At 38.5% G+C, this 27,623-nt stretch overlaps 1 protein-coding gene across 1 annotated transcript; it reads left to right on the plus strand.

Moving 5' to 3' along the window:
* Positions 1–5,358: 5,358 nt before the first annotated feature.
* c1ql3a (complement component 1, q subcomponent-like 3a) lies at positions 5,359–26,270 on the plus strand. The gene is made up of 2 exons (XM_086160316.1): positions 5,359–6,393; positions 22,551–26,270. The coding sequence occupies exons 1-2, from the start codon at positions 5,803–5,805 to the stop codon at positions 22,728–22,730; spliced, it is 771 nt and encodes a 256-aa protein (XP_086016442.1). The 5' UTR covers positions 5,359–5,802; the 3' UTR covers positions 22,731–26,270.
* The last annotated feature ends 1,353 nt before the right edge of the window (positions 26,271–27,623 follow it).

The raw sequence follows: 27,623 nt of genomic DNA on the forward strand, positions 1-27,623 counted from the left end.
GCTGCACTGTGCCACTTTAATGAGGGTGGTGACATGGGGCAGAGAAACATGCACCCCGCCTACTACAGGATGAGCTGCTAATATACAGGTTGACCCATAATTAATGATCAAATCCTTAATGCAAATGTGCAAAATGGTCGAATACTTTACTTTTTGGGTCATTCTAAATCACCAGAAAACCTTGAGTAGAAATAATTTGATGTTGTCATTGTTAGTGATTTTGATAGTTAAACCATCAAAATACCCAAGGCGGTAAGGGATATCTAGATGAGTGGCTACTGGTCTACTTTTTTCTTAGATATACCTTTTAACAGCACTTTTCCCAAACACTTTAACTAAATGTTAGAGTTACATAGGGAAGGCCTATACAATATATATGGCTCAGCAACTCTCTTGAAAGCTGACGTTAGTATGTCTGTTTGATTGGCGAACGCCAACAATCATTTCAGCACTTCACTCACAAAGGTTACTCAAGATCATTTGAAATTTCGAACGTCAAACTTTGGATGCAATCCCACTGGTCTATACAACAACTACACCGAGTGCATTGTTTAGAGGAGGTCTTCCGGAATCCCCTTAGTAAGCCTCTAGTGTATTTTTTTTAAAACAAAACACAGATAAACAATGTGCCATTGATGTCGATGTCAGGGTGCAGTGGTAACAGGGTGACACACCTGCCCAGAGGAAGATACAAGCGTTCCTTTTACCCAATGAAATCAATGTTCCTGTGACGGAATGCAAATTGAGTTAAGGGAACTTGCAATTAAGTGGGTTATTTATTGCCGGTATATAATACAACCATAATAGGTCCTCAGCAACCTATCAAGTGCTCAAATCAGCATATCACCTGTTGGCTCTCCCTGCATAAGAACGGGTCTGTTTCATTATAGAGTCATCAGTCTGATCAGGTGAATAAATGAAAACTGGTGAAAATTCTGGTGAAATATATGTATAGGTCCCCCCTTAGAATATCATCTCTCGCTGCATTTGTGACAAGCTCTGGTTGGGTGTGGTTTTTTAAGTGCAAAGTGTCCCTCTAAAATGTGCCAAGCCCCAAAACACCACTGCATCAGCCTAAAACTTAGGCAGATTATTTTTATAATTATTATAATAATCATCAGCCTAAAATTTAGGCTGATGCAAAATTTAGGCAGATTATTATAACAATTATTATAATAATCATCAGCCTAAAATTTAGGCTGATGCAGTGGTGTTTTGAAGCTTGGCTCATTTTAAAGGGACGCTTTGAGGTGTGTTTAGGCCCTAGACACATCTCATCTTTAAATAAATGTGGCCAGAAGCGTAGCAGGAAATGCAGGTGGATTTGTTATTTTGGAGATGCGATGCAAGGGGGAAGACTACCGCTAAGTTTAAACTAGCGATAATAACTGCGCCTCCCAATTGACCATTGGTGCGGACCAGAAATACATTCCGTTGTCTTCGGTCAGATATAGAGATGGCACAGCACATTGAGGGAAACTTTTGAGGGATGGCATCTCGTAGGTGAAGAAAACAAGTCAAAGAAAGGATTGATTTGAAGATACTGAGCACTAAGATGTTACCTTGAAAGTAAAGGCCTGGATACTTGACTGGGAAATATATATAAAAGGGTGCAGGAAAAGCAACAGTTTATGTTGTATTTAGTTTTGAAAACTTCATTTTATCATCAGTCACTGGGCACAGCCGGAAATTGTGACTCACTGTCGGGAAATGCTTAAAAGGTGTTAAAACAGTTAAGGTATAGTCGAGTTTTGGGAACGCTCGGTCGGAAAACATTTCAGTTTCGGTTCTGGTTGGAAAACACGTTATTATAAATGACACTGGGATGGGAACTCAAAGTCATGCTGTTTACTGGAAAAGCTTTGTATTTTTGCCACCTAACACTACCCCTACTCACCTCCTGGTTCTTTATTTTATTTATCTTTTTCATGTTGAACCACTGAGTCACTGGAGCGGCGAGCTAGTGTGCCCCCCTTGATGCACATTATTTCAATGTTTAAGCTTTGGATTGTTTTGTCAGTTTGCCATTTTCAGCTCCTATGTGCATGTTTTTAATGCCTTGTCATCACACTTTTCCTGACCTGTCTTTTCTCCACATTTTAAAACAAAAGTCTGATAAAATATAAAATGTGGCTAAATCAAAGTTAGAAAGACAGACTTGATGGAAATTTACAATGTAGTTTGAAAAGAAATGCAGGGATCATTTTCAGACATGACTCGCTTTCGACCTTCATCAGAGTAACGCTTTATTTCAAAAGTCAATATTAAATATAAAATATGTCAAGTCAAATTTTCACTTATGATTTAATACATAATGTTTCAGACTTATTTTGTGTGTATCATTTATACCATTTTTATTGTAATTTTCTGTAAAAATCCTGTGGCAGTTTGTGATTTCTTGTGACTTTATTTAGCAATTGAGAAACTGCATTCATTATCAAAATGATGATCATGAAAAAATGATGATCATAACGATGATGATAATGATGATGATTGGTCGCTGTTCTTGCTGTTGTTGTTATTATCATTATTGTAATAATCATAATGATGATGGTAATATTAATAACAACTATTAATAACTTATCACGACTATTACATTATAAACGACTCTGATGCAAATAATAATAACAATAATAACAATAGTACTAATGCTACTACTATTAATAATAATAGCACTAGTTTTATCCAACTATGTATTCATCTGATTTGTGATTACATTTCCCACAATGTGACAGCCACAAATCAAATAATTTCTGGCTCTTATTGTTTGAGCTCTCTTTAAATCACATGGATTATCATATGGATTTACTCTTATGTACCAACCCTCCATTTTTTTGGTTAAAACATATATTTGGATGATGGACCTGTTTTTTTTTGTTATTAATAACAATATGGCGGTTTACAGAAACACCGTTTTTGCTTCATTGTCATCTACTGGCGGAAGTGCAGGTATTAAGATGTCACCTCACCCCCTGCAATCCTGATTTGTATTGTTTGCATTGTTTTACTGCATCGCTCAAGCTTTAATAAAGCGTTGCTACATAAATTAAGGTTTCCTGGAATTTAGTTCAAGCCAATCAATCGTTTGAACGCGCAGGTAAAGGATCTGACTCTATTGTTTTTCCAAAATAGGGATTCCAGCGTTACAGTGCATGAACGCCCTCGGACTCTTACCTTCTTTATAAACCACCCGATACTGTTATTTAAATAAGCAGCAAAAACACGTCTTAACGGGGTAAAAATATACTTTGATAATGAATAACCAGCGCATGAATCACGATGATATAATGATTGAATTAATGCAGGACTTCACCATTAACAAATGACCACACTTAGTAGATCATCAATTAAGGAATGCTAATTTGCACGCCCACTGATACGCAATGAAATTAGCCGCAATCATTTAAGACACACGTTTATTACAGGGACATGCAAATATTTCTTTTTGGTGCATATTCATTATGTGACCTTTTATAAGTAATGAGCATGAACTGAATTTATCCAAATGGGGGGAGGGGTGAACGGGAGGGTCTACAGTGTGAACTCGTCCTACACAGTGATCATTTATGAGGAGCTCCCGGAATCCATGATCAATCCTGCATTAATTCAATCGTTAACTAAACTCGGTTCGAGTGTCGTTTAGCTATAACTTAGATGTGTATCTGTAACCCTATTGTAAAGTGTCATGGTGAAAATGGTAATGAACCCCCCCATCCATTGTCATCAATTAAGTTTACACTAATCATTCATTTTCCTTCATTCTGTCGTAGAGTACAGAGACAAATTTCCCTAGAAAATATTAAAAAAAAATAAACCTTCTTTTTAAAATCCTCACTTGAGATAGAGAGCATCATTTAAGAGAAGGTTTGCCCTCTTATGAATCTAAATAACACTTGAGTGAAAACTATGAAGTGTGTGTACCAACCTAGATGTTATCTTTGAGAAAACAAAGAAGCAACTTTTAACGACCTGTGTTTGCTTTGAATGAATTAACATCTTTGGGAGAAAAAAAAAAAAAAACAGCGAAATTAACTCTCCACACTTTCTTTCTTTCTTTATATATTTTTTTTTTTTTTTTGTGTCACTCGATCCCATTGCCTAATGCTGCACAACAATTCATCATCTTCTGTGCGGATATTGACTGAAGTGCCAATCCAATGATCCGCCGTTACCTTCACAGTTCATTTTCAGGGACTCTCAATAAGTGGACGTTTGGAGGCCTAATGAGCCGGAGCAGGACGGCAGGCGCGGCGGCGTGGGCGTCGCTGCCACTGCAGTGTCCTGAGTCCACAAGACGAATGACTCGCGTTGCCTATCGGCTCGATCAATTCGTGACTAAGACGTTTCTAACCTTAGCGGTTAACCAATGTGGCGTTTAAACTAATGCTAATAGATCAGTTTCATTGTTTCAAACTCCCTGGGTGGAAATCATCAGATATACAGAAACGTGCTTGTGAAAGGTTTTTGAAGAAATTAAAAAAAAAATCCTCATCATTCACTCTTCTTTGCTGGTTCAAGGGAATATATACGGATCGCCAGTGGAGATTTTTTTTCGCTGGACCCGAGAACTCTCAAAATTCTCTATGTAGTTAATTTTTAGTGTTTCCCAAACCTTTAAGTGTCACGTCCTAGAGTCATGATTTGCTTAAAATATGAAAATATGATTTGGTTTTAAAGAAGAGCAAAGGAAGTACTTGTGTAGCAGCAAATGAACCAAGGGACCTCCTGCTCACGCTGATTTGGATCTCCAATCAACTCACTATAGTTTTCTTGTTGTCGAACCTGTCGAGTCAAATCAGATTTTATTCATATAGCACCCAGTAATGACATAGAGTAGGTCTGGAACACACAATAATTTTCAGGAAAAAAAGAAAGAGGACAGCATAACACAACCATTCTGCTAGGCGGGTCCTTCGTGCTGCGATGCCGAAATGTAAAATTAATTCATAAGCACCTAAATAAACACGCTACTTAATAAATAAATACATATTGATTAATTAATTAATATATTATCATCTAGCAACTTATTTTAGAATTGAATTTGCCGGGTGAAAAATGTAAAGCGTTAATTAAATCGAGACAAATTTTGTTTTAGATGGCACCGAATTGCAACACACTTTGCAATGCAGTATCAAGTCGCACACTTTAAAATGACTGCCTTCTGCCTCGACCGGTTGAGGTGGAAAGAGCGGAAGAGAAGGACAGAGAGATGGAGAGATTCTTCAATTTCTTGCAGGGAGCTTCACCTTCTGGCCCCCTCCTCCTCCTCCTGCTCCTCTCCTTTCTCATCTCTCTCCCTCTCTCTCTCTCTTACGCTTCCCCCTTATATATCAACTACCAGATGGTGAAACTAGTCCTGATCCACATTAAGATTCCGTTCGTAGCGCGAACACCCCCCGAACCTGTGGATCAGAGACTTCCTCGCCTGAACTCGGGATTTGGGATCCTGCCGGGGAATCCGGAATCCGACGGTCATTGAATGGATCAACTTTCGGACGGACTCGAATAAGCGGCTTGTCAGCATTTCGGCAGATAGATTAAAAAAAAAAAAAAAAAAAAAAAAAAAAAAAGTGTGGAGAGGAGGGGAAAGAGGACGCCGGACAAGAGGAGGGGGCTTTTTTTTAAAAAAAAGAAAAAGTTGATTTTAACAAACTGTAGCATCCAGAACATTTTTTTTTCTCTTTAAAAGGTTTCCTCTAAACCAGCAAAATTTCACCCAAAATCAGGCAACAGGATCGGCCGGCGCTGGCGCGGCTGGTCGGCAGGAAGCGGCTGGTGGCGGCGGGGGTCCTGGGGGTCGTGATGGTTCTGGTTCTGGTCATTCTCATCCCGGTTCTGGTCAACTCGGCGGGGTCGGCGGCGCATTACGAGATGCTCGGTACTTGCCGGATGGTGTGCGACCCGTACGGCACCAAGTCCCCGACCAGCACCGCGTCCTCGGACGCGGTTCGGGACAACAGCCTGGTCCAGTCTCTGCCCACTTTTATCCAAGGTCCGAAGGGGGAACCGGGTCGCCCTGGTAAAGCGGGTCCGAGGGGCCCACCCGGTGAACCGGGACCACCCGGTCCGGCCGGGCCACCCGGAGAGAAAGGTGAAACGGGCAGACCGGGTTTACCGGGACCCCCGGGACCCAGCGCCGCCGCGGGGGCGATCAGCGCCGCCACGTACAGCACCGTGCCGAAGATCGCCTTCTACGCCGGGCTGAAGAAGCAGCACGAAGGCTACGAGGTGCTCAAGTTCGACGACGTGGTGACCAACCTGGGGAACCACTACGACCCCACCACGGGGAAGTTCACCTGCTCCATCCCCGGGATCTATTTCTTCACCTACCACGTCCTGATGCGCGGAGGCGACGGAACCAGCATGTGGGCCGACCTGTGCAAGAACAACCAGGTAACACATGGGCGTGTTTGTCGGGGAGTTACATCGATACTAATCATCATTACAGTGGAGTAACCTATTTATGACATAATATAACTATTGTGTGGAGGCTCAGATGTGAGCGGAGCGGTCGGTCACGAAGTAGTGTAACAAGTCTGTTATGGGGAAAAGATCTTCACATAACTGTTGATCTGTAATTGACATTCACATTTACTAAACCAGAGGAAAAAATTAAAGTGGTAGTGTTATATCTCAGCATGGCGCAATTAACAATTCACAGCAAATTGTGCAGTATTGTAATAACGCAAAACTCAGAGCCAATATTCCTGGGCACATTTCTCATACTGTTAATTAGTCTGATGGACTGGATTTAATTTTCAACCGCATGACTGACACTTTTTCGACACTATTATTTCTTCACCTTTCCCTCCTCCTCAGTAATCACTGTGCATTAGTCATCCTGAAAGAAAAAGCAATTTCAAAATCTCCCTTTAGACACTTCATATCACACTGGAAAAGTATTAATTCCCTCAGTCCTTAAAAAAATAACTTTTGAGAATAAAAGCTGACACAATGAGTATTTGCAGAATAAAAATAAAGATTTTATAAGAGACATGCATATCAAACTATCAGATTATTTTAAATGGAATAAGTCAATTTTTCATTCAATATGATATCTGCGCACGTGTAAGCAGAATACAGATGGATTGGTGAATACGCACAATATTTGCAATATCAAGGTATCCTTATCATTTCAATCATTAATTACTCCAGAGATTATAATAACAATAATAATGATAATAATGATAATAATGATAATAATAATAATAATAATAATAATAATAATAATAATAATGATAATAATAACATTATCATTATTGTCATTGTTGTTGTTGTTGATGTGTTGTGAAACTTTTTTTTTCAGATTCAGAATCAGAAATACTTTATTCATCCTGGAGGAAATTATGTATTTACTTAATGCTTATAAAAAACTTAAATAAATCACAGAATTTCGAAACTGTGAGGGTTTTCACCAGCATTAGGAGATCTGCAAATTGACTGTGTGTCATTAAAAAAAGGTAAAATAAAGTAAAAAAAAAAAGCTCTTTTGTAAATATATTCCTCTTTTAAAAATATCAAAAAAGAAAAAAAAAAACTAAAAACTTTTAAGTTACAAAACATAGAAGGAGAGATGGGAGTCGAGGGACCTCCAGAGGCCCTCTGCTGTCTCAGCTGTGTTCCATTACGGCGTCCTGCTCTCGCTGTGGTGATCAGCCTGTCAGACACAGATATAATCCGATGGGGGGAAAACCAGTGTTGCAGCGTCGCTCCACCAAGCACAACGCCGCTGCCTGTCAGGCTGCTGTAATGCCGCTGCAGACTGCAGCGGACACAGAAAACATCTCCAGGATTAGACCACCAGAGCTTCACGCCATGACAAATCAGATGCTGAAAAACATGTTGCAATTAGGACCACCGCTACAGAGACCCTCCATCCTTAAGGGGAAAAAAATACAGACTCTTCAAAATTATGTCTGATATTCGACCTTAATTTTACAAAAGAAATACCCCAAAATAACCCCCAAAATCACAGATTATTTTTACTTATTGTGAACACCAGGTGTATTTTTGATTTTATATTACAGCTAATTTGTTTTTTACAGCCTTCGGTCTCCAAGGCACAGTCAGTCTCAACAACAATGGCTCCAACAGAGGCATACTGTAAAAGAACATTGTAGAAAAAAAAGTACATCCTCGCAACAAAACCAACTCTCTCGCTCTCTCTCTTAAAAGAAAAAAAAAGAAAGAAAAAAAAAGAAAAAAAAAGAACTCAGTCCCCTATTTCTTTCTTCCTTTTTCTTCTGTTTCGGATCACTGGTATTCTCTCACCAGGCGGAGTTATACTGTTTGATCTCAGGGTGACCAGTCTGGAATAGTGTCTTATATGTAAAGCTGTTGTTGAGCCCCTATTAAAGAATGTTACCAATTTTTTTAAAAATAATTATTTTTAAATCTTGTTCATATAGGCATAATATTTACCAGAAAATACAACAAGAAAAAACCCATTTTTCAAATCTTACACCTCCACATAATCCTCCACGAAAGAAAAGATCATTGGACCCAGAGTCAGAGAGCATTTTTTCACAACAATCATGTGTTGATGTTTTATCATCTAAATTACAAGCGGATATACCATGTTTATTAGGAAAGGAGCTTTGGTATGTATTTTAATTTTTTTTCCTTCCATATTCGCTGGAGGGCAACATAGTGGCAAATTGGTTAGCGCTGCTGCCTCAAAGCAAGAAGGTCGCTGGTTCGATCCTGGCAGCTGGTCTCTTTATGTTCGGAGTTTGCATGGTCTCTGGTTTCTTCCCATTGTCCAAAAACATGCAGTTGGTTCATTGCAGACTTAAACTGCCCAGACATGTGAATGAGGGTGTGAACAGTTCTGTGTCTACATAATTAATTTATCCTTTATTAATCCCTCATGGGAAAATTTGTTCTTCCATCATGGGTTAACCATCAGCAGTCGACTGCCTTCCACCAGCGCCAGAGGAGCAGTTAGGGGTGTTCAGTGCCTTGCTCAACAACACTTCGACACATGAGGAGAAGCTAGAAATCGAACCAGGAATGTTCGGTTCCAAAAGCAATTGCTCTACACCCTGCACACATTTCACCCCCTTAAGATGAATTCCCATACAGGGAGTTGAATCCCGGCCGCCTGGGTGAAAAGCAGCAATCCCAACCACAAAACTATATGGGGGGGGGTCACGTCCCAAGCTTCTCCATCTTGGTCGTGGCCTGCTGTAGCAGTGCCAGGCCTCCCGCGGTTGAACCAGTACACTCAGAGTGCTGTTGATATATAACTATATATAACTGATGATGATAGATGACCAAATGATAGACCCCTTGACCCTTAGTACAGGATAAGGGGTATAGATGGAGAAGGAATTAATGTTCACCGGGATAAAATGATGCAAAAAAATAACAATGTTACGAATGTTGTACCAAACAGTGTTATCCTACATGCAGTAATTAATATTGGAGACCCAGAGACACAAGTGTTTTGGCAATTAACACTTTGCAGTTCTAACGCTTGTTGATCATGTGAAGCTTCAGAACTAATACGGAACTTGACTTCAGCGCTGCCACAGAACAATGGGAGTGGGGTGGGCCACTGTGACAGAATGAGTCAGCTGTCACAGTGGGAGTTAAGATGATTTTTATACAAGCCTTTGCCAAGATTTCGGTTTTTCACCATATGAATAACTCTGTTTTTATCTTCATGGCATGTAGAACAAGCAGAGGTCAGTGGATCACTTTGTAAACAAACGATTACCTGGAACTGACCGTGCTAGAAGACTGCCCCCGATTTCATTCACGTTTGACATTGCAGACGTGACTGCAGCTAAAATGAAAGAAAAAAGCAGAGATCTGTAGACTTGGGCATGAAGAGTTTTAGAAATAATTACATTTTGTATGTTTTCTTGAATGTTTTACCTCATGGATCGATCCTCCCTGTGTTGTTTCCATAATACGGACAGGGAACGATCAAGAGGCCATACAGGCAGTGCGGCTGCTGACAATGTTGGTCAAAGTTTTCACACTTAAAAAAACCCCCATTGAAAAAATATAAATAAAACTAACACATGTTTTCATGGCCAATCAGACACAGAGCCAGCGAGCCAGGTCCAAAATGAAAAAAACAAACGCTCTTCATCAGGGTTGACGCATCACAGACACCACGGTGCATCCCTAGCTTTATTATTTGCTTACAGTGTTTTGTCAAATGAGGAGACACAGGAGAGTCGATTACACTATTCACAGGTCTGTTTCTGATTGTGAGAGTGAGAACCACAGCACAGCAATGCCAAATAATCCAAATGGGTATTATGTGTAATTATATTAATTTCGTTTTTTTTTTTTTTTTTCACACAAAGATGATCTCACACCCTGTAGCACAAGGGAGTGGATTATTATATGGATTTAACCTGGGCTTAAAATAATTGCAGTCTGAAATAAGTGCCCCCAGAAATGTTCACTTATCAAGTTTTTTTTTTTAGACATTTTTTACCACACTTTTGATTTCCTACGTTTTAGGAAAAAAACAAAATAACGAAAAGTTCTTTAACTTTATATCCCACTTTTTTTTTTCCAATGGTCACCACAAAACTCTTGTTTCCAGCTGACTGGGCCCTCATAATTTCTCAAAATATATTTCTCTGCGCTTTTCCTCATAAACTCCTTATCTTGGGTCAACATCAGTATTTGGTCTTGCCTTCCTTTCCTACCAATAACAAAGAGAAAAATTACACACTTATTCATTCAGTTGTTCATGAGCCGTGTTTTTATCCTGCAGTCTGAGTCAGGAGGTACGGTGGCTTAGCCTATAGAGATGAACAACCATTCACTCTGTCATTCATCTGTCATATGAAGAGATACAATCATTCACTCTTTCATTCACAGTTCATATGGAGAATTACAGCTATTCACTCTCATTTACAAGTCATCTTGAGACATTCAACTGTTCACTCACTCTTCCACAGTTCAGAAGGACTTATAACTATTCATGTTGTCATTCAAATGCCATATGGAGGATTACAACGATTCACTGTCATTCACACATTTAGGGCCTCCAGTGAACCCACTGCATGTTTTTGGACTGCGGGAGGAAAGTGGAGAATCTGGCAGAAACCCAGGAGAGAGAACACGTAAAGTCCATGCAGAAAGACACTGTCGCAATCGAACAGGAGACTTCCTTGCAGTGAGGCACTAGCTGCTGTGCCACTGCGCCTCCCTTTTTTAACACCACGTTCACAAGCCCATGCACCGATGGCGGCACAGCTGCCACGCAAGGCACTAACTAGACAATCAGGGGCAACGTGGGGTTCAGTGTCTTGCCCAAGGACACTTTGGTTACAGGAGTCAGGGACTGAATTGCCATCCTTCCAATTGCGGAGACGCCTGCTCTGCGAGCTGAGCCACAACCGCCCCAAAAATGACACAAAGATCAGATAAAAAACACAATTGTTTTCATTTTTAGAATCAGACAAGTATTACAATAGCTGCTGGGTCAGCAAAATGTCGAGAAAAGAATTCTAATCCAAATGAAAATACTTTAATAGTACCTCATTTAGTCAGCTATCTGTGTTTAAAAATAGAGAGAAATGAAGCGGATTAAAAAAAAAAAATGACTATAAATTGAGAAAAAAAAACACATGAGACAATTGAGGAAAAAATAATAAGAGAGGTCGAGTTCCAATTACTGGAAATGATTGAAAAGAGTCCTTGGGTGGTTTATTTTGTTGTTCCATCCCTGGGCTCTCAGCTTGAGCTTGCATTTGCACGCAGATATCTTGGTATTTTATTTGATGAATCTCTTTATGATCCCACATATTATTCAACTGGTAACCGAGTTTCAGGTTTAAATCCTGGCCAAAAATGATACTGGTTGCTACTTTTTTGCTGCCGGTTTTGTACATGTGCACGCCTCATCTTGGAGTTTGCACACTCAACGCTGAGGATAACGGGACACTTAGATTCATCACCTGATCTCTTACTCAACTCCATGCCGTCTATGTTGTGTGGTCATCATGGTCTACAGTTAGTTGTGAAAAAAGGCATTTGTGTTTGCAGGCCCCTTTGCCCGAAATCTGATTACTTGCTGTTTTTATAGTATATATGGCTGCAGGTTGCCTGCATGTAGCCCCTTTGGCAGTATAAGATGTTTTTTGCAATTTCAATAATCTTTTCAGGAACTAAATCTTCTCTTCCTGAGCTGGACCTCAGTTACGACACCGAGGCGAGGTCTTTTTATGACGATGTAGATGTTAGGTGATTGGTAGAACTCAGCTTTTTTCTTGCAACTTGTTACGAAATGGACAGAACCAGCAAGAAATTGTCTGACCAAGATGTCCAAGCTCCTCTGTCCTGAACCATCACAGAAAGGATTTTTTTTTACAGCAAAGTTTTTCACACTTTGCGCCGGTGCTGGGTGAACGGTTTTGCAAAGTTAAACCCATTTGATGGACCGTGGTTAACATTCCAGTGAGGTAGAACATGAATGACAGTGGCTTGTTTTTGAGTGTAGTGTGTAAGCAACATCACTGTTGCAGATGCTTGCCTCACACTGTGGTCCCTTACTGCCTGAGAGAATGCAAAACTAAAAAATGCCCATGGGGAAGGGTAGTTCCTCGAATGAAATTTGAGCCTGACAATTCTTAGAACTTTTCTTTCCGATGGCAGCTTTTGTTGTATCGTGGCCGTAACTGTTAAATTTGCTGCTGCCTATCTTAGTCTAAACCCTCTTGAAAAAGAGATTTTTAATCTCAATGTAATTATTTGTCCTGTCAAAAAAAAAATAAAAATAAAAATAAAAAATAAAATGCAGAGATAAAGTATACAAGTACTACTTGCAACCTCATCACCCAGCAGCTACAGTCACAGTGACAACAAGTTCTGCTACACAAAGACTTTAAACCACCTTAAAGAGGTGTCACAGTGAAATCAAGTTATATTCATGACTTTAAATATATTTGATGCATGGATGGTGAACTTTGAATCAGAGGAGGGGTCAATGCAATGGGAGAGAAAACAGGAGAGTATGAACAATCTCACTTTGTTGACACTCAAATTCAGTATTCCTGCATCCCATTAAATAGCATCTATAGATTAAATGTTCTTTCTTCATAAGAGACAAAGGTGTTCCCACATATTACATGTTATTTATGAGTTCTTGGATCTCAGCTGATGGCAACTTCTTATTCCCCGCCCGTCATACAAGTACAGGACCATGAAAACAACTCTGTCGTATTCAAATGAAATTTTAGTACACATGATGTAAAAATTATTTTACCAAAGTGGATTGTTTTTGAACAAACTGCTTTTCGCAAAGGCTTCTATTTCAAGTGGCCAGACAGTGATTTTTTTCCCTCTCTCTCTTTTGTATCAACACATCAAAATGTTCTGAATAGATAAATAGCATGATCAGCTTAAGTATCTTGTTGCTTAAAAGTGATTAATTAAAAAGTACATAAAAATACCAAACAAAACGAAAAAACACACACATACATATATGTGCATATATACATGTACACACATATATAATAGATATACAAATATTTTAATATTTTTTTATATTTTGATATTATTATAATATTTTTTTTAATTTTATTTATGATATGTAGTTAATTATATATATATATATATTTTTTTTTTTTTTGTCAGAGCTCCTGTTGTACTTGGCAAACAAATTGAACAAATAAGATTCTTCATTATCATTGCACATTGTTGTACAGCAAAATATAGAAATATATTTTTTTATGTTGGCCTAAATGGTCCCCTTGCTGTCTGAACATTAATAATGACATGCTGCTTACTCATTTACACAGCAGTAATAAAATAATAGAAACTACATGTCATGGGCCATTGTACCTCACACAATTCATTACATTACATTACAGTCATTTGGCAGACGCTTTTATCCAAAGCGACTTACATCTTAACAACTTACAACTTACTTAACAACTTAGGTACCTTTTTACAACAGGTCAGTTTAAAGGCCTAAAGGTCTACATGTTCTGTACTCTGAGTAAATTCTACTTGTCAAAATCCCTCTCTTGAATGCCATTTAGCAATAAGTTTTGCTCCTGACTCAATTTGGGACTCACTCTCACATTACCACTTCTCTAGCCTGGCAACGACACCCTTATTTTATTTCAGTTCTTCGTGGTTGATAACGGCTTGGCACCAAACGGTGGCGTGGGCCCAATAAGCTTGACCTACAACCAATCAGAATCAGGAAAAACAGGATGGACGAATCAGTCAGAGGAGCAGAATGTGCAAAGTGGTGCTGAGACTGTTAACAGTCTGCATGCTGTTATTAAACCCTGTCAAAAGTGCTGCAAATATATCTTTCCTCACAGTGGATGCTGTAAGTGTGTCTCTGTTTAGTCCTCTGAAGTAAATGATTTGTCCAAGTAGATCAGCCCATCAATGGCCAGTTACTGTATTCAAACTACGGCCTGTGACATAAGCGGTTATGATTGACATAATCTTGTCTTTCTTGTATTAACTCTGCATTTTTGGATGGCAACTACACAAAAGTAGACAAATTAAGAAAATGACAGGCGTTTTATTGATGATGAAACCCGAGTTTACTTGGTAAGATTCATTGGATTTTGAGGAGTGTATGATCAAGAAAATTGCAACATATCCCGCACTACGCCCCCTCTAGCCCAATACTTATATGTAAGGAAAATTAAAAAAAAAAAAAAATATATATATATATATATATATATATATATATATATATACATATATACAATGTAATATAAAAAATCATAACCGTGTTTATCTGTTGTGAAACATCAGCTGTGAAAATCGAGACTTATCACATGTCGACAACAGGGGACCACCTTTAATTGCGTTATGCAATCTCCTGTCATTCAAGGATGTTGATCAATATCATGATGGGAAGCATCCTAGTGAGTGGGATCTCATGGTCTAATGTTGAAAATGGAAAAAAAAGGTTGCCGACACAAAACGTAAAAAAAAAAAATCCTACATGTGAAAGTCAAATGAAAAGGGATTAGATATCTTACCTACATCAGCCATGTCTCAAACAGCCATATTGCCGCATTTCATCAATGGTGGTTCCGCATACGCTGTACCACACGGCTCCGTTGTCATGCCATCATCCAGGGTTGCACAGCTCTGTGAATTTCATAGGAACTGGGTCTGACTATGTTTCCAAACCACATATTTTGCTGTAATTTAATTGCAACAAACGGATCAAAGGTATGCCAAAGTAATGACATCATGATGCCAATTTGTACCAAGTGCTTTGTCAGATCTGTCAGAAAGATGACATGCAGACTGTGTTTTAAAAAGCCTATGAGCGGAGTTCCAAAACTCACTGGCATCGGTTATTCTGACACTACATCATGCCACAATAAGTACCCTTTTTTTCTTTTTTTCATCATGAAGGTTTGATTGCAACACCAACAAACAGTTCATTAGGTTGCCAATGTTATAGTTTTGCAAGTATAAGAATAACCTCACCCACAAAGTAGGAACCCCTGCTATTTTGCCATCCTGCACGCACTAAAGTGGCGCATAGCCATAAGTGGCATCATCACAACTTGGCCGGGCTTGACAAGGAGTAAAATCATTAATTTTCTTTTTTCTTTGTGTATGGAATATTTATTTAATCAATTCATTGTGGGTTATTCATCAATTTTAGCTATATAGCATTGTTAGTTCAGTCGCTCCCAGCAGCTCTGTGAATTGATGTCCATAAGGAAGCAGCGAGGTGCGAGTCCTTTCCTTGCAAGCACAGACCCGACCAGGCTGCCCTGCGGCTGCTCCCTGTCACGCGGTGAAAATTGGATATACAATGTTGAAGCGAGGCAAACTCTCCTCCGGGCCGGATGAACCGCTGGTCAGGGCAGCAACTCCAGCCGTTTGGAACTTTGATTACTGTGTAGCCTGATTAGTGCTTGTGGGTTGTGGTCTGGTTGCTGCTGGTATGTGTCTTTTTTTTTCTTTTTTTTTCTTTTCGACAGCAGGGACATGTTGTTTTTCAACTTTCAGATTGCATTAAGTTTTCCGGTCAATAAAAGCACCAATGAAATAACTGTAGGCACCATATTTTATGTAATGATGATTCCAGTCAGGATTTTTTTTCAACTTATCAGTAATCCACTAATTTGATCACTATTAAACATTTGGCATAGAACCAGAAACATGTTTAGCATTGGAGGGGTTTTAAATTTCTTTGACACTGTTAACAAAAGATGAGGCTCTATTTCCACACTGTGTGTGTATCCAAACAGGAAATTATGGATTATTGGTTGCTTCCATTGTTTGTTTCCATTTGTTTGTTTTTCTATGAAAATGAGGTTTAATTGGGCTCCTGCACATGAAGAGCAGCTAATTTTAGACAAAAACAAATAGTCCTAGACCCAACTATTAATGCTATTTACAGGGGCCAGAGTACTAAATCATGGGTGCAATCACAATTATAAACATCCTTTTTACTCCTTTTTCTTTGCAGTACAGGTTTGTATTTCCGCTAGGTTAAAATCAGAGTCTAGATATTGCTTCTATTTAGTTTTTTTTTTTCAGAGAATGTTTACCATTAACAGATTAAATCCTAGACTGTAGCGGAGACCACGGAATGAAATCCCATATGATGAGCTGCCATGAGTGTCTGTGACATCAAGACTTATCTCCTGTATTTACAAAACACTGAATAATAGATGCGCAGATGTATGAATATATATAAGCGCAGGGGCATTTTACACATTTATTTTGTGAGTGGTTATTGCTGTTCTCTGGAAACACAAGCTTCCCCGAGCTATGCCTGCGTGCCTGGACATCCACGTCAGATGCCACTGGCGGTGATCTTCGTTTAGGTTTTCCTGTGTTTTGCCAAAAACACCCACAAACTGACACAGGGACCGGACTGTGGGCCGGATGTGTTGTCTGTGTGTCTGTGATCATATGCGTTTGTCCTCAAAAGATGATCTAGCCATGCCCTCAGTTAATTTAAATTTCATTTCCACATGGACTCATTTGATCATGTGCTGCTTATTGTCAAAACTGAGACCACTGACTCATTCCCTCAAAAAAGCTTGTGATAGTACCCCAAATACCCATTGTATTCATTTTAATAACACACCAAATATTACTATAAATGAATTTGTTGACTTCACAGCCTAGCGGGAATATCTTGATTGGTGTTTTTTTACCTCTGTCGCCTTTCAGTTCCCTCCCAGAAGGAAACAACCCTTCATTACTAATCCTTGAATAGAAGGATTATAAAGCAACCATGGATTGTAATTATCTGAAACAGCATCCATTTGTTATATGAGCAGAGAAACATCTCAAACTTGCCTGCGTCTTGAGTAAGTCAGAAGTCTGCTGGTTCTCAAACCTCATGAGAGCGAGTGTAGGAAACTACTGTATAGTTGATAGTGTGGTTGTTTGATATATGGAATTTAAACAGGGCTTTTAGAATAAAACGACTAGCATCAAGGACCTGGTTCGATGTGGGTCCTGCAAATTCCCCCTACACTCAAAAACATGTAGTAAATTCACTGAAGGCCCCAAAGTGCCCAGACGTGTGAATGAAACAACGAATGGTTGTACATATCCATATGTGGTCCTGTGATTGACTGGCGACCGGTCCAATGACAGCTTGGATAGGCTCCCGTGGTATAGATAATGAATGACTATGATAGTGTACTGTATGCTAAACTTACATAGGTTTATAAAAGAAAAAGAAAAAACAGAAGGATAGATCAAATTCAAAACCACCATTTAAAATACTCGAGTAAATTGCATTTGTGCATTTGTAATAGATAGTGTTCACATTAATAGCATCCAATGGAAAGGTGAACACTATTCATATGAGTGTTATTCATGAAACTAGAATTTACCCTTACATTACACGGTGCAACTTGCAGTGCATACTGTCACAAAAAAGAAGTTGTATTTATTTATAAACTGGGATTATGTTATTCATGAGCCAAAGTAAAAACAACAGGGGATTCTGTAAGAGGTCATTTATTTTCAGCTTGGGTCTCCTCCAGAGTTTGGTCGCTCAATTGCAGATATCAAACATATGTGCTCTTTTATTTTGTTTTGTCTGATGCTTTGCAAGATTCAGACAACGTTCAGAACTTGCCTTGAGTTTCTCATGCTGCTGCTGAATCGGCAACATCCGGCCTTTTTGTAAAACTGCAAGGGATAAAACACAGAATTCCGCACTGACTGCATTTCCATGAATCCCATTGGTGCATTTGTTTGGCACCCGGGAGAGCAGAATTGAAAAGTTGCTTCGGAAGATATCAATACAAATATGTTTATAGTTTCACCCCAAGTGACCAGAGTATACATCAGGCAGCGCAACATCTTTCCCATTTTTTCTGAACAAAGGTAGACCTTTTTCTTCAGTGTTCAGGACCTAAAATGTATATCATACCCGATTTATCACAGTGTAGTAGAATCAGTCACAGTTTAAAAACAATTTTTTATCTCAATTTACACATTCAATTAATATGTTTACTCAATAACGCTCTTCCCACAGAGTAAAGTGACAAAATGTTTAGCAGTCTTTTTGAGCCTGATCTTATCTTGCCAGAAAGGCTTTACTGGCGTCAGGGCATCACTGTCAGTTTTGTGTTTTGTGTTACTGCTGTTTTGTGTGATGCATTAATAGATTAAACATATTTTCTGCAGTTGAGAGATTTTTGATTTGTATGCAAGATTTACAGTGATTGACAGTTGAAAGTCTGCCTTCCACTTTCTGCCTCATTTCCCAGCCTCTTGGATTACTTCTACTATTGAAATGCTAATCCCTGACTGCTTAATACGAAGGATTGTAATAGTATTACAAAATCCTTATTATTGCATTAAATCACTATATGATTAGTGGTAACATAACGTTTAAATCTTTCCTGCCATCCTTTTGATTTGATTCCCACCAATACAAGTATGAAAAATTCTGAAAACATAAAAAAAAGAAAAAAACACAATCATTTATGTATAATTAAGCAATATTTTCATTCTATAGTTTAACATCTGGACAAATGCAGCAACACACTTAGAATAAAATTAGCAATAGATATTGATGAAGTAATAATACAATGAACAGTATTTTGCCATAATTAGTTTTGCTCATTATACAGATAATTGATGTATGCATTAGGGCGGCTTTTTGTTACATCTGTCACAATAACAATGATTGTAATTATTATCTTTTTATTTTTGATGGTCATACTTTAGGATGACTTAGATAAGTCTCAAATCAAGATGACTACCCTATTTCACAGTGTTTTGGCATATTTGATACACCAAATACCATACGTTTTATTATTCAAATCCACTGGATCTTTTTATTGTCTGTCACATAAATAATTGTGGTGCTGGATTTTTTTAAAACTACCACATCATACATCATCTTATAATGGCCCCCTGCCCTACAGTAACAACAAAATGGATTTAAGAATAATTATTATTGTTAACCAAAGTAAATATGTATATATTTCTATAGCTCACTAAACATTTAAGACTGAGAAAACAATTTACAATCATTGGTACTCTTGAGTTATGTAGAATAAAAGAAAGGGTTAGTGTAAAAGTCAAGAAGCACAATCAGCAGAATCTCCCAATATACTGGAAATTTGCTTACCTGTGATGGCACTTTGGCAATTTGTATAGATTATGAGGCGAGAATCCAAAGTTTTGGTGCAAGGGAAGCCAATGCACTCACACCTTCAGATGTACAACTTCTTGCAGGGACAGACAGAGTGCTGTGATTTGACATTCAAATTGCTGAATTGAGTGAAATGCAAGGAGCCAAAAAACATAGGTGGTTCAAGATGATGGAGCACATCTGTGCATGATTAGTAGTATCTTTAATTGGTTCCAAATAAAAATAAAAAAACAATAGGGGAAGTTAAAAACGGGGTTGATTTGGAAGTGTCAGCTAGTTCTGGCTAGATGCTTGACCCACTACTCCCCCACATCCAAATAGGCAGGATGAGGTGGCTTTGGCACATCACACAGGGGAAAGGCCCTTGGGAAGACCCAGCACACACTGTTGGGACACTCAAATGATCTGGAAATGCCACGGGATTCCCCTTGAAGAGCTGGATGAAGTGGTTTAGTAGAGGGAAGTCTGGCCCTCTATGCCTAGGCTACTGCCCCTGCGACCAAACCCAGAGAAATGGTTATCAATGCATGTATGTATGGATGGATGGATGGATGGATGGATGGATGGATGGATAGGAAGCAGAAATTGACAGGAAATGGAAATGGATTTGATATTAAGGTCAATTTATCCTAATCTGAGATGCTGCCGTGACAAAATTGCCTGCTGCCATTATTCCTCTTGTGCGAGACAATGAAAAGGTACCCTGACTGGGAGGAATAATTGGCATAAATATGTTTTATTGTTTGTCTTATACAACAATGTGTTTAAAAAAAAAATTAAAAAAAAGACGAAGAACGATTTCTTTCTTTGATAATCATATTTTACAACATATATTCTAACCTACAAGCGCAGCCATTGTTTTATTTGTTTTACAATGCATGCTGGGCTGATGACCTATATTGTCTGCACTGTTAACTTGTGCTTTCCACTAGTGTAATATTTTGTTTCACAGAATATGGTAATAATGGTGCTTTTGTGCTGCTTTTGGTACAATTCTCATCCCAGTCCAAGGGAAAGAAATTTTCCGCCACTTCTCTACAAATGCATTGCATGCATTTAGCCGACCTAAAATTCTGAAAGGGCTCACAGGTGGTGCTAATTTTAAAGGGAGACAAATTCCATGCCTATAATCTTCTTTCACAAGCAGACAAAAGGCCCTCGGAAAACAAGTGGAACCCACTCGAAAATATGCCATCCTGGCAGGAGATGGTGGATGTTCTCCTGCCAGGATGGGAAAAACCCGGATGTAGCCTCTGATGATGAAAGACCGGGCATGAGCACGATCAGAGGAAGCTGATGACAAGTCACCCGACAAACTCATTGGCATCTAATAAAGTTGTTTGTTATCTTCATAATGTAAACAGCGAATGATTCTCATAACTTAAATTATTCATGACTGCATTCATTTAATCAAAGGACAGTTAGATATACTTAGTTAACAGCTGATGACAATAAGCGGGGCGCCTTACAATAGACGCTCTCTCTCTCTCTGTTACCATTGCAATGCAGTTGCTGCACGCACACCAGTGACTTTGGCTGTCTTTTGCTTCTTGGCGTCTTAGTTTGTCTTCATTTCGAAACTCATTTTTACCTTTGCCTTCAGTGTTGTCCTCCTTGCTCATGTATCTCTTGGGTTCAGTATGGAGGGTTGGCACAAATTACAAATTTTCGCAATGTACGATAACATAAATGAGACCAAGCCAAGTGCAACCGCATGACGTCATGGCAATGTAAACAACAATCGCAGCCGAAAAGTGAAACGTTGTTTTAAATTTTATACAAAATAAGATATGTTGAGAGTTTTTATCATCATTTTTATGTAGCAGGTGCAAATATTGATCAAATAAAACAATAGTGTGTTGGTAACTGGGGATCCTTTTAAAGAGCCACATATAGGCCTCTAAAATACAAGAAGTCTTTCTGCTACTCTTTTGAAGCAGTTTTGTAAGTGATAAATTAAGACACCTCCCCATGACAGCGGATCATAGGAACAAAGTGATATTTGGTGCTTCTTGCGATCATTGGCAGCTTGTCAGACATGCAGACCTGTTTTTCAGTGAGGAACACAGTAGATCAAGTAATCGATAACAGGCCCAAACCGTACATCATCATGTCATGTAAAAGGTCATGAATAACATTTTTTTTAATGAAAGACTTGAATGTGAAAATGATATCAGTGATAACTGACAACACTTGAAGGTGAAAAAAAGTATGATACCTATATTACATTCAGTTCACTCGCAATGGTAATCATCGCATTTACATCAAAGTATCAGAGTTAGTTCATGCTTACTTTGTACTGACAACCACATGGTGACCAGAAATGGTCTAAAATGCTTTACAATGCTTAAGTTTCTTATGTATAAATGGTAAATGGTCTCTACTTATATGGTTTCAAAGCGCTTTAAACTAGATTGCATTCATACCCACATAACCCCCCCCCAACACGAACACACACAACAATAGTGTTAGAGCTGCCATAAATGGTGCTAACCAGGCCAGTGGGAAAAGCTTGGGGTTCTTTGTCATGCCCAAATACACTTTGAAATGCAGACAGAAAAAAACGGGAATATAACTTTGTTTCTGTGTTTGGTCCATGGTTATGGCATAAATGAATTTGTCTATTGAGCATCTGTCCTATACAAATCCAGATGGGAAGCCGCAGTGATCACGCGCATCAATGTTCATCAAATATTCACTGAAATATAGATTGTAAGAGGAGCAAGTGACTACTTTTTGGGAAATCAAAAAGCTGTTTTAGATGTACATAGAACCAAATGTGTGGAGCCGTTCTTATGCTGAAAAGCTTATGGTAGGCTGAAGGAATGGGACTGACCTAAAGCTTACTTTCCTAAAGTTAAGTTAAACAGAGAAGGGTGTGAGTTTTCTGGGTGTTTTTTTCATACGTCCGTTCTTGTGTGTCTGTGTGTTTTTTGCATTCCCACAGGTACGTGCCAGTGCCATAGCCCAGGATGCGGATCAGAACTATGACTATGCCAGTAATAGTGCCGTGCTGCATCTGGAGCCAGGAGACGAGATCTATATCAAACTAGATGGAGGCAAAGCTCACGGCGGCAACAACAACAAGTACAGCACCTTCTCGGGATTCATCATCTATGCTGACTAGACTTCAATTATCCTGCATTTTTACACCGTTTCCTCGACTGATAAGATGGCCCGACCCGCTCTTTTAACTGTGTGCGAAGAAAGTGATGTAGAGATGCCTTTGCTGCACTTTCAAATAACAGGAATAAATAATAATGCAGTGGGGAAAGGTTGGTGTAAGCACAACATAATTACAACTGACCATCCATTCTGATTCCCCTTATTCTTTGCCAATGGCAACTTCCTCAAGCCTGTTTTTGCCCAATAAGCTGGTTTGTCTATACAAGAGCTAGAGCACCAGTGTTTCACAGGGAATCAGGACTTGCCATATCAAATTCCCAGATTTTGTTGACTTTTGAAATTGTTGCGGGGCTTTTTGATGTGTTCCGGATGGCAATCAACTGTTTCAGTGGAAGAGGGAAATTAGTACTGCCATGTCAAACATCACAGTAATGCTAAATGTGCCTCCACTGAAATTAAGCAATCTCAGTAGTGAAAAACAAACAAACAAAAATACACAATAAAATGAAATAAAATAAAATAAAATAATTTACTGTTGGCTTCAATGCTAATTCTCATAATCATGACAAAAAAGATTATATGAAACGGCCTGACAGAAATTTCTGTCAAAACAGAATGTAATGAAATACAGGATTTCAGTATGTTTACAATGTACCGTAGATGAGCATTGGACTTGACTGGGGAGAATATGACAACACATTTTAGTATGTTTGGTAGCTTATCAGAGACTCAATTGTCTCTGATTTAATGGCAGATTTTGACCTGCAGGTCAAAGCTATGGTTTAATGTTGTTCATTGCGTTGCCAGTTTACAGCCAACATGGGCAAAGATAAAAGGGAAAATACTTGACTGCTACAGCCGATCATTTAAGTAGTCAATATTTGCTCCACTGACCATGGGAGTCATGCATGGTTAGTGCGTGGCCTGGCACTGGAGTAGAATTCATAATAAATGAAGCACTAACACAACGGTTTGGTCTTTTCAAAAAAATACAAACTAACACAGTGTGTGTTCATGAGCAGGTAGCTGAAAAATACTGATAAGCATGTATTGTGGCTTCTAATGATGTCTGTGAGAAATACTGGAGAGGTGAACAGTGACACCTTTACTATTCTATTTAATGTCTCTTTGAGATCTGTTTTCTCTCATCACGCAGAGCCAGGGTGGCCACCTCCAGCCATCCCCACACAACAAACTTCCCCTGATGTATGATGTTTAATAAAGTACACCCAAGTAATGTAATAGCAAATAAAGCACCAAATTTTCTAGAGTAGAAATAAAAGGTTTACATGGAAATCATATTGAATACCGCTAAAATGTTGGTCAAACTTACAATTTTTGAAAAGCTGATTTGGAAAAAAAACAGGTTCTCCATACAGCACATGGCAACTCCAACCAAACTGAGCTCTATTATGAAGCAGCACAAATTCCCGGCAGTCAGACACACATTACAATTATGTTGAAAAAATCAATTGACTATTAACAAAATGTTAAATTTAATTTTGTGTTGATAAAAACATAATAAATGTATCAGATATTGTTTTGATCACCAGAATAAAACCAAAAACACATCACTGTAAACTGTTGTCAAGTCTTCTATATGAAACTGATGGCAGCATTTAATATCCTGACAGTGAATTTCTAATTGATGTTGCAATAAGATTGAGGCCCACATCAACATTTAAACGATGTTGCATGATTTCTGCAACAATTCATCGGCTTAAGAAGGAATCTTTTTCATTGACAAGAGGCAATAATCCTTCAAGCAACCCTGCGCCATTATGTCTGGAGGTTTTCTGCTCTGAAAGATCTATTTTCCTTTTCTGAAGTATGAGAAAACATGAGAAAGACGAGTGGTCAGAGCAAGCACTCCGAGGTATGGAATTTCAGAAAAAAAGGGAGGTTTTGAGATAAATTCTTGGGCAATTATCTGGATACATACATACATACATACATACAGTATATATCAATTCCAACAAGGGGACCTTTCTGTGTTCTCCTCGTGTCTAGGTTTCCTCCAGATTCTCCAGTTTTCTCCCAAAGTCCAAAAACATGCAGCAGGTTAATTGGAAAAAATTGGGAAAATTGTCCAAATGAATGAGGCAATGGTTGTCTGTGTATATATGTGGGCCTGCGATTGACTAGCAACGAGTTCAGGGTTCACCCCGCCTCTCGCCTGATTACAGCTGGGATAGGCTAAACCCAGAGTAAATTAATAAATAGATGATAAATGCAAGTGGTTACACTTATTTGGTCAAAAAACAAACAGATAATGGGATTTCTTGCAGGAGCCCGTCACTCATCATTGGTGATATGATCCAATGATGGGTGAAATATTAGTAAGGGTTTTTTCAGTTTTTTTTTTTTTTTTGCCTTGGATAAATGACACTTATCAAAAAAAAAAATCTATCAATATATTTTATGCTTTCATGCTCTCCATGTTTTGATTCTCCAAAAAATGGTATTTCCTTTTTGAAGCAATTACCAAAAAAAGTTATTGGTTTTGATTGAACTGCCTCTCAACATCACTGACAGAAAAACACAAATCAATATTGCTGGTCTGCTTTCAGTGTTTTGATGAAAACAATTGTTACTGGTTACAATGAAAATGGAAATTACGGTACTGAAATACATTCAAGACTTACCAGCAAAACTTTACCAGCATTTGGACCACAAACAAAGGAGACTAATTAACATCAACAAGAGATCTCTGTTCAAAATCAATTGAATCCAATCAATCAGTGATTTTGAAAGACCCAGAAGGACTCCGTTATTGTTTTGTTTGCGCTACAGTATTTAACCTGAACATGCCACTTTATTTTCACTAACCATTCTTTTTATACAAAATAGAATGGAAGGTGAATACAAGTTAAGTGTTTTTGTCTTGGGCCCAGAAATCATAAACTCATGCATACTGGCCCTGCTTTACGGGATCTTACAACTTGGAGCGAACGGCTCAAATGGCCATTCAGGTTGAAAGGCTTGTGTTGGAAATGCATTTGAATACAATGCAGTTCAATTCAACAAATGCCGCTATGTGAATTGACTACAGAGCTCCTGTACCGAATCACAATAGACTGTAGTCTAATTGCTCCCAATAAAGCGACCTGTGTGTCTGTGTATGTGTGTGTGTGTGTGTATGTGTGTGTGTGTGTGTGTACATACTAATTGACAGTGTGAAGTATTGCAGTGTAAAATGAAGGCACTATGCAGAAGTAGAGAATAAAATGTACAGCAAGATGTTTATTAAATGTGGATCATTGTTACTGGAATAATATGTAAATACTGTAGTGATAAAAAAAACAATGTTCTTATTTTTCTGCGTATATGTGTAGAGTGACGACAGAGCACAGAGGATGTGATTATTCAACATATTTACTCAGTAATCACTGATTGTCTCAAAGATATATCTTCACCATATATTGGTGCCAAAGTCCTATGTATGGTATAGACAGTGTCAGGTGTGATACTATAAAGATTTTGTCTATAGCAGTCACCTGTATACTGTTACCTCAATGTCTCCATTAAATGGATGGAAACAAAACGGTGTCGCTGTGTTGGGTTGACGGTGTGTTGGAGAAGGTGAGACTCATGAACTTCCAAGTCGGCTCATCGTTGGTTTCCTCTCACTTCCTTTGAGATTTCCTGGAATTCTGCAGAAGACAGTATATTCTGTGTTGCAGAAGAGGAATGTTTTCTTTTTTTATAGGTTTGGTTATATTTGCACATAGAATGTATCTCAATTTTAAGCATCTCCAATATCTATCACATGGAACACACCAAAAACACAGATGTGTAAAGCAAAGAAAATCCAACAGAAGAAGATGGTTGAAGGAAGTACAAAATAAATCTGGTAAACAAATAAAGAATTATCCATTTATCCGGTTGCACAAAAAAGCTTTGCGCTGATGACATTCCCAGAGGCATAAATCGACGCTCTACACAGCACAAATGAAGTTCCTTGAGGAGATGGAACACATCTAACTTTAGCAAACAACATTAGCATACCTCTAATCTGCAGTCTTTACACTCTTGGAGAATATCTTGTGGAAAAAATGTTTAGTGTAGGACTTCTCATATTTGACTGTTGGTCATCATCTCATTTCACAGATTGCAGCAAACACTTCAATATGCACTGCTGAGCATTGTATTGTTGAGACAATGACGTATAGCAGCACAATGTTCGCTTTTTTACTCCTTTTTTAGAATTTTGAGTATTCCTTTGATTTTTATTAAAATCTGCAGATGGCAGTTCTTTAATACTGTGCCTTTCTATACAATCCCAGCTCCCTTTACAAAGAGTAGGACTTAATGTAGGGGGCACGTGCAGAAACAAACTCACATTTTGCTAATGCGAACGTCAGATACTGATTGTGATTCTGAGCCTGTCCTTGGTAAAACAAAGACATTTAACCAGTGCTCTTTAGTGCATACAACATCATATTTTTGGACCCTATCAATCCTTCAGACCCAAAGCCATGGAAAAAAATAACAGAATAAGCTTTCACGGTCAGTTTGTACTCAACTTGTGCACAATTTCCCATCTGTGCTTGAAAAAGAAACACATTTTTTTGAAGTGTAGTAGGCATAGAAAAAATCTAACGCTAGCCAATTTAATAAAACAAAATCACCTCATTAGAGTCATAGAAATGGTGATTGACCATTGCCAAAAAACATCCAAACAGCTGCCCACATCAGCTGACAGAAGCACAAAGCTGCACTATTACTCATGACAAATGTGAACTTTCTTTGTGTATACAAATTCTTTGTATTATAGGTTACCCAGAAGATCTATGTTTAGCACCACCTTACCATCCTGTCAACAAGGATCCCCAAGGACCAATTGAAGATACTATCACTATGCAATGAAAACCGCCATCAATACTTTGATACT

The sequence above is a fragment of the Fistularia commersonii genome, chromosome 15, assembly GCF_037954325.1.
Source record: "Fistularia commersonii isolate RoL2024-O1a breed Wild chromosome 15, RoL_Fcom_v1.0, whole genome shotgun sequence".
NCBI classification, from domain to species: Eukaryota; Metazoa; Chordata; class Actinopteri; order Syngnathiformes; family Fistulariidae; genus Fistularia; species Fistularia commersonii.